This window comes from Chondrus crispus, genomic scaffold, assembly GCF_000350225.1.
Source record: "Chondrus crispus Stackhouse genomic scaffold, scaffold_204, whole genome shotgun sequence".
Classification (NCBI taxonomy): domain Eukaryota; phylum Rhodophyta; class Florideophyceae; order Gigartinales; family Gigartinaceae; genus Chondrus; species Chondrus crispus.
In genome coordinates this window covers 1-9350 of record NW_005179078.1, presented here as the reverse complement: position 1 = coordinate 9350, position 9350 = coordinate 1, and the positions used below count along the sequence as shown (strand labels likewise).

Genomic DNA, 9350 nt, shown 5'->3' with positions numbered 1-9350 from the left:
GCTCAACCTCTCCGCCTCCTCCGACGCCGCGGACTGGCATATCGACGCGCTCACGTCCGATCCGGATTTTTACTCTGCCACCGCTTCTTCGTACCCGGCCCTCCCGATGCACTACATCGATACCCAGCCGGCGACGAGTAACCCGCTTCAAAACCAGCAACCACCACAACAACAACAACAACACCAACAACACCACCAACAACACCACCACCAGCAGAACCCAACCTTGCAATCCTTCTCGTCCGCCGCCGTTCACCCGCCTGCCCTGCAAAACTCCTCCCCGCACCACGATCCCAACGTCCAGGTCGCTCTCGACGGCCGCCCGGCCTCGTCCAAACCTTCTCCATCGCCCAAAAACTCCACCGTCGATGCTTCCTCACCGCAGGGCCCGACCTGCCTTGTAAATGTTCGTAACGCTTCGTCTCCATCCGCACCACAACGCAAGCTCCACAATTCGCCTCCGCCAAAGTCGTCACCTTTATCGGGCTCTTCTACACGCCCTCGTGTCCCAACTGCCAGATGTTCGCTTTGCGGCAAGAATATTTCCACCAATGGCGCAAACTTTCGCAGACACGAGGACGCTTGTCGTCGACAACGCTCAGAGCGCGTCTCATCCGCAAGACCCCCACCATCCGCCGTTGTTACAAACCAGCACCAGAATCAGCGTCAACAGCAACACCAGCAAAACCACCAGCAACACCAGCAGCAGCAGCAACACCAGCAGCACCAGCAGCACCAGCAGCAACATCAGCAGCCAGTTCAATCTGAACCAGCCCAACTCCAGAGGGGTTCACAGTCATCTCCGGTGCCGACACAACAACAACCCACTGGTATGTCGCGCCGGGATTCGGACTTGCTCAACGTAGTCAGACGCCTAGAGAGCAGTATTCACACACTCGACGTTAGCGCGAGATTGTGTCTGAGAGATGCCCTCGTCTCGCTTAGTAACAAGGCTTCAAATCCGAATGTCCCACCAACACCGGAACAGGAGGCTATGAATCGAGCTGCCGAGTATCTTGTCTTGCGCATGTTGTTCTTGTCAGGACAGCAGGTTGTCCACACTGCACCGGGAACAGTGGGCCCCACATATCCGCCAGACCCCCAAACTGGCTCCCCACTTGAAGGCATGGCATCGAGATCAATACAAGCAAACTGTGACATGGGAATGGGCCCTGGTCGACCAAATGCTCCGAAGGATGATGGCACCGTCGCTGCTTCGACGGGAACGGGTGGCGCAACAGTAGGAAAGCAAGAGAATTCCGTCGGTGGGAGTCCATTGCGATCGTCCTCGAAAGTGGAAGATAAGCTCGCTGATGGAACCTAGAGATCTGGTGGGGGGGGGGTCTTGATACCTCAGCGCTTTTAACTTGGATTCATTTTCCTCGAAAACGTGTCACTTAGCAAGCAGTATGGTTGTGTTGATATTCGAAACCGATTCACTGCGGTCTGTCCGGCCGCGTTGGTTGCCTCTATGCGAGCCTACAGGTGTTCTGAGTTGACGACCATTGAATTGTTAGTGGTTGTCCGACTACGTTATGTTGCGGAATGCCTCTTGCCGTTAGGTCCCGCAGATAACGACGTGCTCTCACAGGTGGCGGCTTGTGTCTCGGAAGCTCTGAAATCCGTTGAATATGGCAAGTTGAGAGCAGGAAGGCGAGAAACCAAACGATGCTTTGTGTATGAATTGGGATTTACCCTGTTTTGTGCACGCAGCTAACAGAGCCAGGATTTTAACAAGGACTTTTAACTTTGGAATCATGTAAAAAGGTTGTTTGATGAGATGCGATGAAGGGAAGGACGTTGGGTGTGTGGAAGTGAGATATGACGGGAGTTGATGTACTCTGCGATGGGAAGCGGGGCTGCGAATGTCTTCATTGCTCGAACAAGGGAAGTGCAGTGAATTGAGTTGTGTGCAGTTGGGCGAGTGATTTTTCGCGTCCGTGTACATGATCTCAGCCTGGCGGCCGCACGGGTGCCTTGTGAGGATTTAGAAAGACCCTCCTCACGATCCCCGCGTAATAGTTTGTATGGATAAAATAAAGTTATCACATGTATTCATGGGCGGTACGCACTAGGCGCAATGCTCTAGCCTCTGGTGTGTTTAGAATCCGGGGGTCAAAAGGGCATCTCATCTTGTCGCCTAGGAGACGACAGTATTCTGACCATGCCCTCCCCTCTCCCCACCTTGACATTCACATACTGCTTCATCTCCCCCTCCCTCTCCACCGTGGCCACGCGCATATTCCCCTCGACATACACCAAACTGCCAACAGCCAGCTCACTGAGCACGCCAAACCCTGTGACATTGCCCGCCACAAACACCTTATGCCATTGCGTCTCGACCTTCCAGTCGTTCGCCCCGCCCGAGTTATGATTGGTGGCGATGTTGAGCGTGAGCGACGACGAGCCGTCGTCAAACTCGCGCACATCCGCCGGAGAGCCCGTCCGCCCGATCAGCGTCAGCTTGCACAGGCTTCGGTACGGGTTCTCGGGCTCGCGACGAGGCGCCACGCGCCGGGGAAGCGAGGCCTCGGTGCAATGCCCCCGCACCACCGGACGGCGCAGCAAACGCGAGAGGGGCCGTAGACCTTGCATGTTGGCGGACTTGGATGGGACGGAGGTTGGGTGTGGGTGAGGGTGTGGCTTGATCCGGGATCAAATACGGTATGTACAGTAACAAGGAATGGGTCTCCTGTGACGGCGATGGAGCGCGGAATTTTTCGAAAAATGGGGAAACATGCACGTGCTCGTTCTTCAAATACCATCGACAAACAGACGCCTTGCGCTTTCTCTATCGCTATCAACATCGTTATCGACATCGTTCGACAACTAGCCACTCTGCCGCCCCCGGGCAATATGCCCAGTCTCTAATGCGGCATGGCCTTTTAGCTGGGGCCGGCTCATTGAGAAGCCTCCTCAATTAAAACAGTAACAACGCCCGAACAAATGATGCGGGCAAGGGTCACAGGCGCTGCCGTCTTTGCTGTCGCAAATTGTTCAAGCCCACGCGGCGTATCAGCTAGATGCGCATTGCCCCGTCCCGCGCAAAGCCGAATCCGTGCGCACGAGGACTTGCATGGTTGCGTTTTACACACGTCATGTATGCGGTTGCTGGTGATGCCCGCTGTTAAGAGCCGCCCATGCGCGGCGGATGGCAAGCAACACGCGCTTGTAGCGAGCTCACCGCTTGAGTACTGTGTCAAGCGGACCGCGAGCTAAAGCCGCTGCTATGCAAGTGACGCCTTGGAGGGTCGGTGGCGCAGAGTTGCGGCGGCATTACAATGGCAGTCAAATTGCAGATGAGCGTAAGAAGCGGGGCGGCAATGCCAGATTCGGGCAAAATTGATCACCACAGGGGTAAAAACGCAGAAACATTCGGTGCTCAACCTCCCCCTCCCAACGCAATCTCCCGCCACTCACTGCCTTTCCGTCGTCCCTCTATCGTAGCAACTCCCCCTCCTACACCTTCCGGCCTCCTCCGCTGCCGCCACCCTTCCCCGCGCGCAATGTCGACCCCCGAGCGTGCCGCGCACAACTTCTGCCGCGTCTCCGCGCGCGACGAGCTGGCCTTCGGGTCCTCGCGGCCGGGCTTCCCGTCGAAGACGGTGGACGCAGCGTCGATCGCCGAGTGGAGCGCCTTCATGAAGGAGCAGGGCGTCCAGCGCGTGCTGAGCCTGCTGGGCGACGACGAAAAGGCCTTCTTTGCAACGGACATCGACGCCGCCATGGCGGAGCACTTCGGCTCGGGGAAGTACGCCCGCACGTCCGTGTTCAGCGCCGACGCCAAGCAGGTTATGGCCAACGCGATTAAGGCGGCACGCGAGAGCGACGAAAAGATCGTCATCCATTGCTCAGGTGGAGAGGGGCGCGCAACACTTGGCATGATGCTCTGGCTCGTCGAGGTGTACGGCGTGTCGACGGAGGTCGCCGCCACGGAGGTGGAGGAAGAGACGGAGAGGCATGTTGGCGTTGCGAGGAAGGCAAATAGGGAGAAGATAGCATTTTTAGTGCAGAATGGGACTATGACGGGGTTTAAAAAGTAGCGATTTGGAGGGCAATGCGCTACAGTAGTATACCGTAGTGGCCTTTGATGACTGCTCCAGGGAAGATAGTTGGCAAAGGAACAGTTTGCGGTTCTTCTGCAAGAGCCTACGGTTGAGTTGCAGGGACAAACAAGGATGCTGTTACGCCCATTGTCTCGGGAAGAACCTGTAGACCGGAATAGAGGCACAAACGATTCTTAACCTAATGCCAGTGCTGCTAAAACCAGCAGCTGGTCACTCCAATCAGTCAACACAACTACAAGACATGTAATCACAACTTAGATTGAGATATTACTTCTAGCCTCCATTTTCACTCACTCCCTCTTGATCCGCTTATCCAGTTACAGCTATCGGGGAAGCCCGCACCCCCTCGTCCTGCCCCTCTTCTTCGTCAAAGTAGCTGCTGCCACGTTTGTCGTCAGTCACCGGCACCATCCACTGATGCTCTTCCCCTGACTGATGAATATCCACCAGCCTCTCCCTGAGGATCACCGACAAATCCCCGCTCGCCTCCTTCTGCTTTACCGCCACTATCCCGCCTGGTGTCTCCACCTTGTGCACGGGAGAGACGACCGCCGCTGTCCCCGCCCCGAAAATCTCTGAAATCTTCCCATTGCGCACCCCTTTACATACCTCCATAATGCTGATATCTCTCTCCTCGGCTTCAATGTTCATCCCTGGCGCCAGCTCCAGGATCGATCTGCGCGTGACGCCGTCCAATATAGTACCGTCCAGTCGCGGGGTCACCAATTTCCTCCGCCCCGTCGCGGCGTCGCGGAACACGAAGAACACGTTCATCATCCCCACCTCGGTGACCAGCTGCCTCTTCTCGTCGCTCAGCCATAAGATTTGGTCGTGCCCCTTCTCCTTGGCCACCTCCGTTGGTTCGATACTCGACGCGTAATTGCCGCCCGTCTTGCAGTTACCCACGCCGCCCTTCCATGCGCGCACATACTTGGGGTCGGCGAGCAGGCTCAAGCCCTTTTGATACTTGGCGCCGAGAGCAGATTTATTGGCGAAGAACGAGGCTACGGGCGAGGCAATGACATACAGCAGAGCCGAGTCGCTCCTGCGCACGCCAATGCGCGCGTCAGTAGCGATGAGCGTCGGACGCAGATACAGGGACGAGCCCGGGATGTTAGGGACCCAGTGCTGCTGCTCGTCGACGAAGGCGGCGAGCGTGTTGAGAAACTTATTCTCGTCTACAGTGGGCAAGGCAAGCCTGCGCGCGGAGTGGTTGAGGCGTTTAATGTTGAGCTGCGGACGGAAAAGGCGGACGGGGCCGTCGCCTGCGTCGACATTTCTGTAGGCCTTTAGACCTTCGAAGACCTCCATTGCGTAGTGGAAGACGGCGGCGGAAGGCGGTAGCGCTAGCGGACCGTATGGAACGATGCGAGGCGGCTCCCAGCCCGCGGATTTGGTCCACGACATGGTGAGCATCTTGTCGGAGAAGACGGAGCCCCATGGCAATTCACCTTTCTCCAGGCGCTGCATGACGGCCGGAACGGCGGAACTCGGAGAGGGGTTGGTGGACATGGCGGCGAAGAAGGTCCGGAGACGCGTCAGGGAAGGGATCGCACGCGGTGGGGAAAGCATCTCTGAACTGGGGCGATAATTGGTAGCAGTTATTTGTACAGTGTAGAAGGGGGTGGTGGTGCGTGTGTTGGCGAGGCGTAAGCTGGCGGGGCGTGAGCTGGCACGGGTGCTGAAGGCAACGTACGTTGGCCGGAGCCATGGGGACATGAGGGTTGATATACAATTCAGGATGCGTGCGTCGGAACTCTGAGTGAAGGTTTTGCAGATGAGCAGGAGATGTTGCGACAAGGGAAAGTTTGCGGGCGCTGAGCTGGAAGGATTGAGTAAGGAACTATTGATAGTTGATATCAACAGTCACATGAGTGAGACGTGGGCGGATTATAGAAAGGCAATCAGAACAGGGCGACATCCCATTGTGACCAATGGCGATACAGGATGCAATCGCAGTGCAAATCGGCTTCCACTTGGCGCGTGCAGGAGGAAGGAGGCAGTTCTGGAGGCGACGTTTCGTTGCGCGTGGTAGGATTTGTGTGCCGCATGGCCAGGCATTTAGCCTCATTAGCCTTCGTGCCAAGCACTTCACGTGACTACGTCAAGTCGCCTCTCCCAACCATCCCTTACTCGTTCTTCATTCCCCCGTTTAGCTCTCGCTTTGGTTGCCGCGCTCGAACCGAGTGTCTAGACACGCGACTACCGCGGCATGTACGGATGGGCTTTGATGTTTGTTGCGCATGCCATGACCGCATTTGCCCGTCGGTCATGCTCACGTGTAATCTGAGCCAGGAAATGTGCAAAAGAGTGAATAATAATAGAATCGGCAGAGAGTCGCGATCCTCTTTATCATCACGAACGGGTGTGGTATTGCGCGAGGCGACGCTCCATGTGGACTAGTCGTGCATCTCATGACTGCAAGGAAAACGAAATTTGCACCCGAGCCCAACTGTCTCCCCCGTCGGAAAGCACGAGAGCTTTTCACGGATGCCAGAGTTTGCAAAAGAAACCGCGCCTCTGCTGCTATGCTGAACGAACTACAGTATGAAGATGTCCACCGAGGAACAGTGCCGGACATGTCATCTCAAACATTGAAGACCTCTCGCGGATCACCATCGTCTCTCCATATGGAGCGCATACAAAGACACGTGTTCATGCCTAGCACCTGAAGGTGCACCTGCGACTAAGTATCCCACGGCTACCTCGCCAATCTCCCATCGCTTCCATCCACACACACACACACACACACACACACACACACACTCACCCTTCCCCCTCCCTCCTCACGCATCCACACCGATCCACTCGCACCCTCCACTCGTCCTGTTCCTTCCACGCGGGGTAGCAACTTCCACAATGGGCGGCACGCACGGCATCGCGCGGACGGAAACGCCTGCGCACACGGTGCTTCAGGGGGGTGGGCGCTACGAGGTGTGGCGGTACCCGTCGTCTGTGGCGGCGGTCGTGCGCGTGACGGACGTGCAGCGCGCGGCGACGGACCGGGCGTTCCGCGACGCGGCGTTCTCGCTGCTCGCGCGCTACATCGGCGTGTTCTCGAGACCGCACAACGCGACGGTGGGGAACAGGCCGGAGAAGATCGCAATGACGTCGCCGGTGGTGATGACGCCCGGCGCGCACGAGCGCACGCACTCGATGCGCTTCCTGCTGCCCAGCCGGTACCGCTCGGTCGAGGAGGCGCCGGCGCCGACCGACGCCGCCGTCAAGCTGGAGATGGCGCCCGCGGGACGAGTCGAGGCCGTGCTCCGCTTCTCGGGCAACATGGACATGGGCGTCGCCGCGCAGCGCGCCGCGGAGCTCGGCAGGTTGCTGGAAGAGGACGGGCTGAAGCCGACGGGGGCGTGGATTGCGTGCGCGTATGACCCACCCTTTATGCCCCCCATGATGAAGAGGAATGAAGTGCACTTTCCACTAGACCCAAAGGCCTTTCCGACACAGCAGGGCGGTAAGTGAAAGAGAAGAGGCATTTGTCCTATGCTGCGACGTGGGTGTCGTTACGCCTGCCTGGACTGGGCACAATCTCTTCCACGTCACGAGCGGAAAAAGATTTAACCGGAAACAAAATCAACTCACATGTTTGCATGCAAGGCAACAGACGAATAACAAAGGAAACCCGACGCTGTCGCAAGGACACACCTCTACAACAACTAGCGTACGACGCATCGCGCTCGTCCCCACTCAACGAAACTCCCAACCTTGCTAAACTCGAGTTGAAACGGCACAACTCGCAGTGCTTCATGTCTCTGCATTTTGAGTAAAGAACGACCGTCGCGCTATAAAACAATAAAGAAACGAAACGCCAAAGACACTGATCTAGTTAGGGTTCACTCGGAAGGTCCAGCGACCGAAGAGGCGTTGCCGCAGCATGACGAGCTTGAGGCGGAACCACCTAAGCCAGGTCAACGAGCGAGGCAACCCCAGCCCGCCCATGGCGCGGTACTTAAAGTTGGAGATGGCGCGCCCATATCCGACGTTGCGCGTGGCGGCCGCGGACGCACGCCACGACCAACGCAGTGCCTCCTCCCTCGCGACCCTGCCCATGTTCTCGCGCAGCGCATCGTCGCCCAGCAGCTGTTCGATGCGCGCGCTGCACTCCTCCTGACTGCCCCTCGAAAACAAGTAGCCCGTGCGCGAGTCGTCAATAATGTCCGGGATGCCGCCGGCGTTGGCGCCGATGACCGGCACGCCGGAGGCCATCGACTCAAGCACGACAAAGCCCAGGGTCTCCGACTCGGACGGCATGACAAAGATGTCGGCGGACGCGAAGGCCTGGCTCAGCTCCTCCCCGTGCAAAATGCCCGTGAAGAGGGTCTTCGTGCCCGCAAGCTCCTGCTCCAGCATGGGCTTCGCCGGGCCGTCGCCGACGAGGGCGAGGCGGCAGTGCGGGAAGCGCTGCAGCAGCTCCTTGAAGAAGATGAGGTTCTTCTCCGCGCCGATGCGGCCGACGTAGATGAGCAACGGGTCCTCCGGATGACCCTCCGTGAGGCGGGCGCGCATGGCGGGGCTCTTGTACTTGGGGTTGAAGATGGTGGTGTCAATGCCCTTGCGCCACAAGCCGACGCGCTCGAAGCCGTTTTGCACGAGCTCCTCGCACAGCTGCGGGCTGGTGGTGAGGGTGAAATCGGCGCGGTTGTGCTGGAGACGGAGCATAGTCCAGGTCAAGCCCTGCAGCAAGCCGAGGCCGTAATCCTTTGCGTAGATGGGCAAATGGGTATGATAGCTGAGCAGGAGGGCCTTGCGCAACAGCCTCGCATACAGCAAGGTGGCAAAGATCAAAACACCAGGGGTGGTGAGATGGATGACGTCGGGGTCAAACTCCTTGAGTGCGGTGTACACACCGCGCAAACCGAGGGTGAGTGTGATGCGGTGGTACAACGGGAAGCGAAAGCCGGGGACGTTGACAATCTTCGCGCCTGCAAACTCGGTGGGGGCGTCGGGATCGTTGTCAGGGACGATGACGAGGACGCTATCGCCGGCGTCTCTAAGCTGGAGCAGGAGGTTTTTAAAACGGTTCGAGTAGCCGGAGGTGTGTGTGAAGGGGGACGGCTCGACCATGAGGGCGATGCGACGCGGGGGGGTAGCGGCGAGGTCGAGGTTGTGTCCGTCGGCGACGGCATACGAGGCGCGCGCGGTGGCGGCGGCCTCGGCCTCTGCGGGGGTGGTGCCGGTGTCTGCGCGGGCGACGACGACGGAGGGAAAGCCCGCGAGGCGAGCGAAGTAGGGCTGGGCGGGGGCCATGAGGGGGCGGCGCGGGCGGGCGAG

The 9350-nt window shown here is 58.3% G+C and overlaps 8 protein-coding genes; 3 read left to right on the top strand and 5 right to left on the bottom strand.

The window, feature by feature from the left end:
* The first annotated feature begins 106 nt into the window (after nucleotides 1-106).
* Nucleotides 107-2051, top strand: CHC_T00003868001 (hypothetical protein). XM_005715060.1 is given in 2 exon segments: nucleotides 107-1324; nucleotides 1325-2051. 1 exon segment carries the CDS (start codon nucleotides 107-109, stop codon nucleotides 1322-1324), a length of 1218 nt encoding a protein of 405 aa, XP_005715117.1. The 3' UTR covers nucleotides 1325-2051.
* Nucleotides 2052-2115: 64 nt separating this feature from the next.
* On the bottom strand, nucleotides 2116-2595 carry CHC_T00003867001 (hypothetical protein). The gene has a single exon (XM_005715059.1). The coding sequence runs from the start codon at nucleotides 2593-2595 to the stop codon at nucleotides 2116-2118; it is 480 nt and encodes a 159-aa protein (XP_005715116.1).
* Nucleotides 2596-3416: 821 nt separating this feature from the next.
* On the bottom strand, nucleotides 3417-3848 carry CHC_T00003866001 (hypothetical protein). The gene has a single exon (XM_005715058.1). It carries the CDS (start codon nucleotides 3846-3848, stop codon nucleotides 3417-3419), a length of 432 nt encoding a protein of 143 aa, XP_005715115.1.
* Nucleotides 3849-3851: 3 nt separating this feature from the next.
* On the bottom strand, nucleotides 3852-3962 carry CHC_T00003865001 (hypothetical protein). Its single transcript, XM_005715057.1, has one exon. The coding sequence runs from the start codon at nucleotides 3960-3962 to the stop codon at nucleotides 3852-3854; it is 111 nt and encodes a 36-aa protein (XP_005715114.1).
* A 53-nt stretch (nucleotides 3963-4015) lies between these two features.
* Nucleotides 4016-5786, bottom strand: CHC_T00003864001 (hypothetical protein). XM_005715056.1 is given in 2 exon segments: nucleotides 4016-4376; nucleotides 4377-5786. The coding sequence occupies 1 exon segment, from the start codon at nucleotides 5784-5786 to the stop codon at nucleotides 4377-4379; it is 1410 nt and encodes a 469-aa protein (XP_005715113.1). The 3' UTR covers nucleotides 4016-4376.
* Nucleotides 5787-5844: 58 nt separating this feature from the next.
* CHC_T00003863001 (hypothetical protein) lies at nucleotides 5845-6102 on the top strand. Its single transcript, XM_005715055.1, has one exon. The coding sequence runs from the start codon at nucleotides 5845-5847 to the stop codon at nucleotides 6100-6102; it is 258 nt and encodes an 85-aa protein (XP_005715112.1).
* An 824-nt stretch (nucleotides 6103-6926) lies between these two features.
* CHC_T00003862001 (hypothetical protein) lies at nucleotides 6927-7894 on the top strand. XM_005715054.1 is given in 2 exon segments: nucleotides 6927-7541; nucleotides 7542-7894. The coding sequence occupies 1 exon segment, from the start codon at nucleotides 6927-6929 to the stop codon at nucleotides 7539-7541; it is 615 nt and encodes a 204-aa protein (XP_005715111.1). The 3' UTR covers nucleotides 7542-7894.
* Nucleotides 7895-7901: 7 nt separating this feature from the next.
* On the bottom strand, nucleotides 7902-9326 carry CHC_T00003861001 (hypothetical protein). The gene has a single exon (XM_005715053.1). The coding sequence runs from the start codon at nucleotides 9324-9326 to the stop codon at nucleotides 7902-7904; it is 1425 nt and encodes a 474-aa protein (XP_005715110.1).
* Between the last annotated feature and the right edge of the window lie 24 nt (nucleotides 9327-9350).

What these genes read in the sequence shown, in the direction of transcription:
- CHC_T00003861001 (XM_005715053.1), bottom strand. Translation starts at nt 9,326, where the DNA reads ATGGCCCCCGCCCAGCCCTACTTCGCTCGCCTCGCGGGCTTTCCCTCC.
- CHC_T00003863001 (XM_005715055.1), top strand. Translation starts at nt 5,845, where the DNA reads ATGAGCAGGAGATGTTGCGACAAGGGAAAGTTTGCGGGCGCTGAGCTG.
- CHC_T00003867001 (XM_005715059.1), bottom strand. Translation starts at nt 2,595, where the DNA reads ATGCAAGGTCTACGGCCCCTCTCGCGTTTGCTGCGCCGTCCGGTGGTG.
- CHC_T00003866001 (XM_005715058.1), bottom strand. Translation starts at nt 3,848, where the DNA reads ATGGATGACGATCTTTTCGTCGCTCTCGCGTGCCGCCTTAATCGCGTT.
- CHC_T00003868001 (XM_005715060.1), top strand. Translation starts at nt 107, where the DNA reads ATGCACTACATCGATACCCAGCCGGCGACGAGTAACCCGCTTCAAAAC.
- CHC_T00003865001 (XM_005715057.1), bottom strand. Translation starts at nt 3,962, where the DNA reads ATGCCTCTCCGTCTCTTCCTCCACCTCCGTGGCGGCGACCTCCGTCGA.
- CHC_T00003864001 (XM_005715056.1), bottom strand. Translation starts at nt 5,786, where the DNA reads ATGTCCCCATGGCTCCGGCCAACGTACGTTGCCTTCAGCACCCGTGCC.
- CHC_T00003862001 (XM_005715054.1), top strand. Translation starts at nt 6,927, where the DNA reads ATGGGCGGCACGCACGGCATCGCGCGGACGGAAACGCCTGCGCACACG.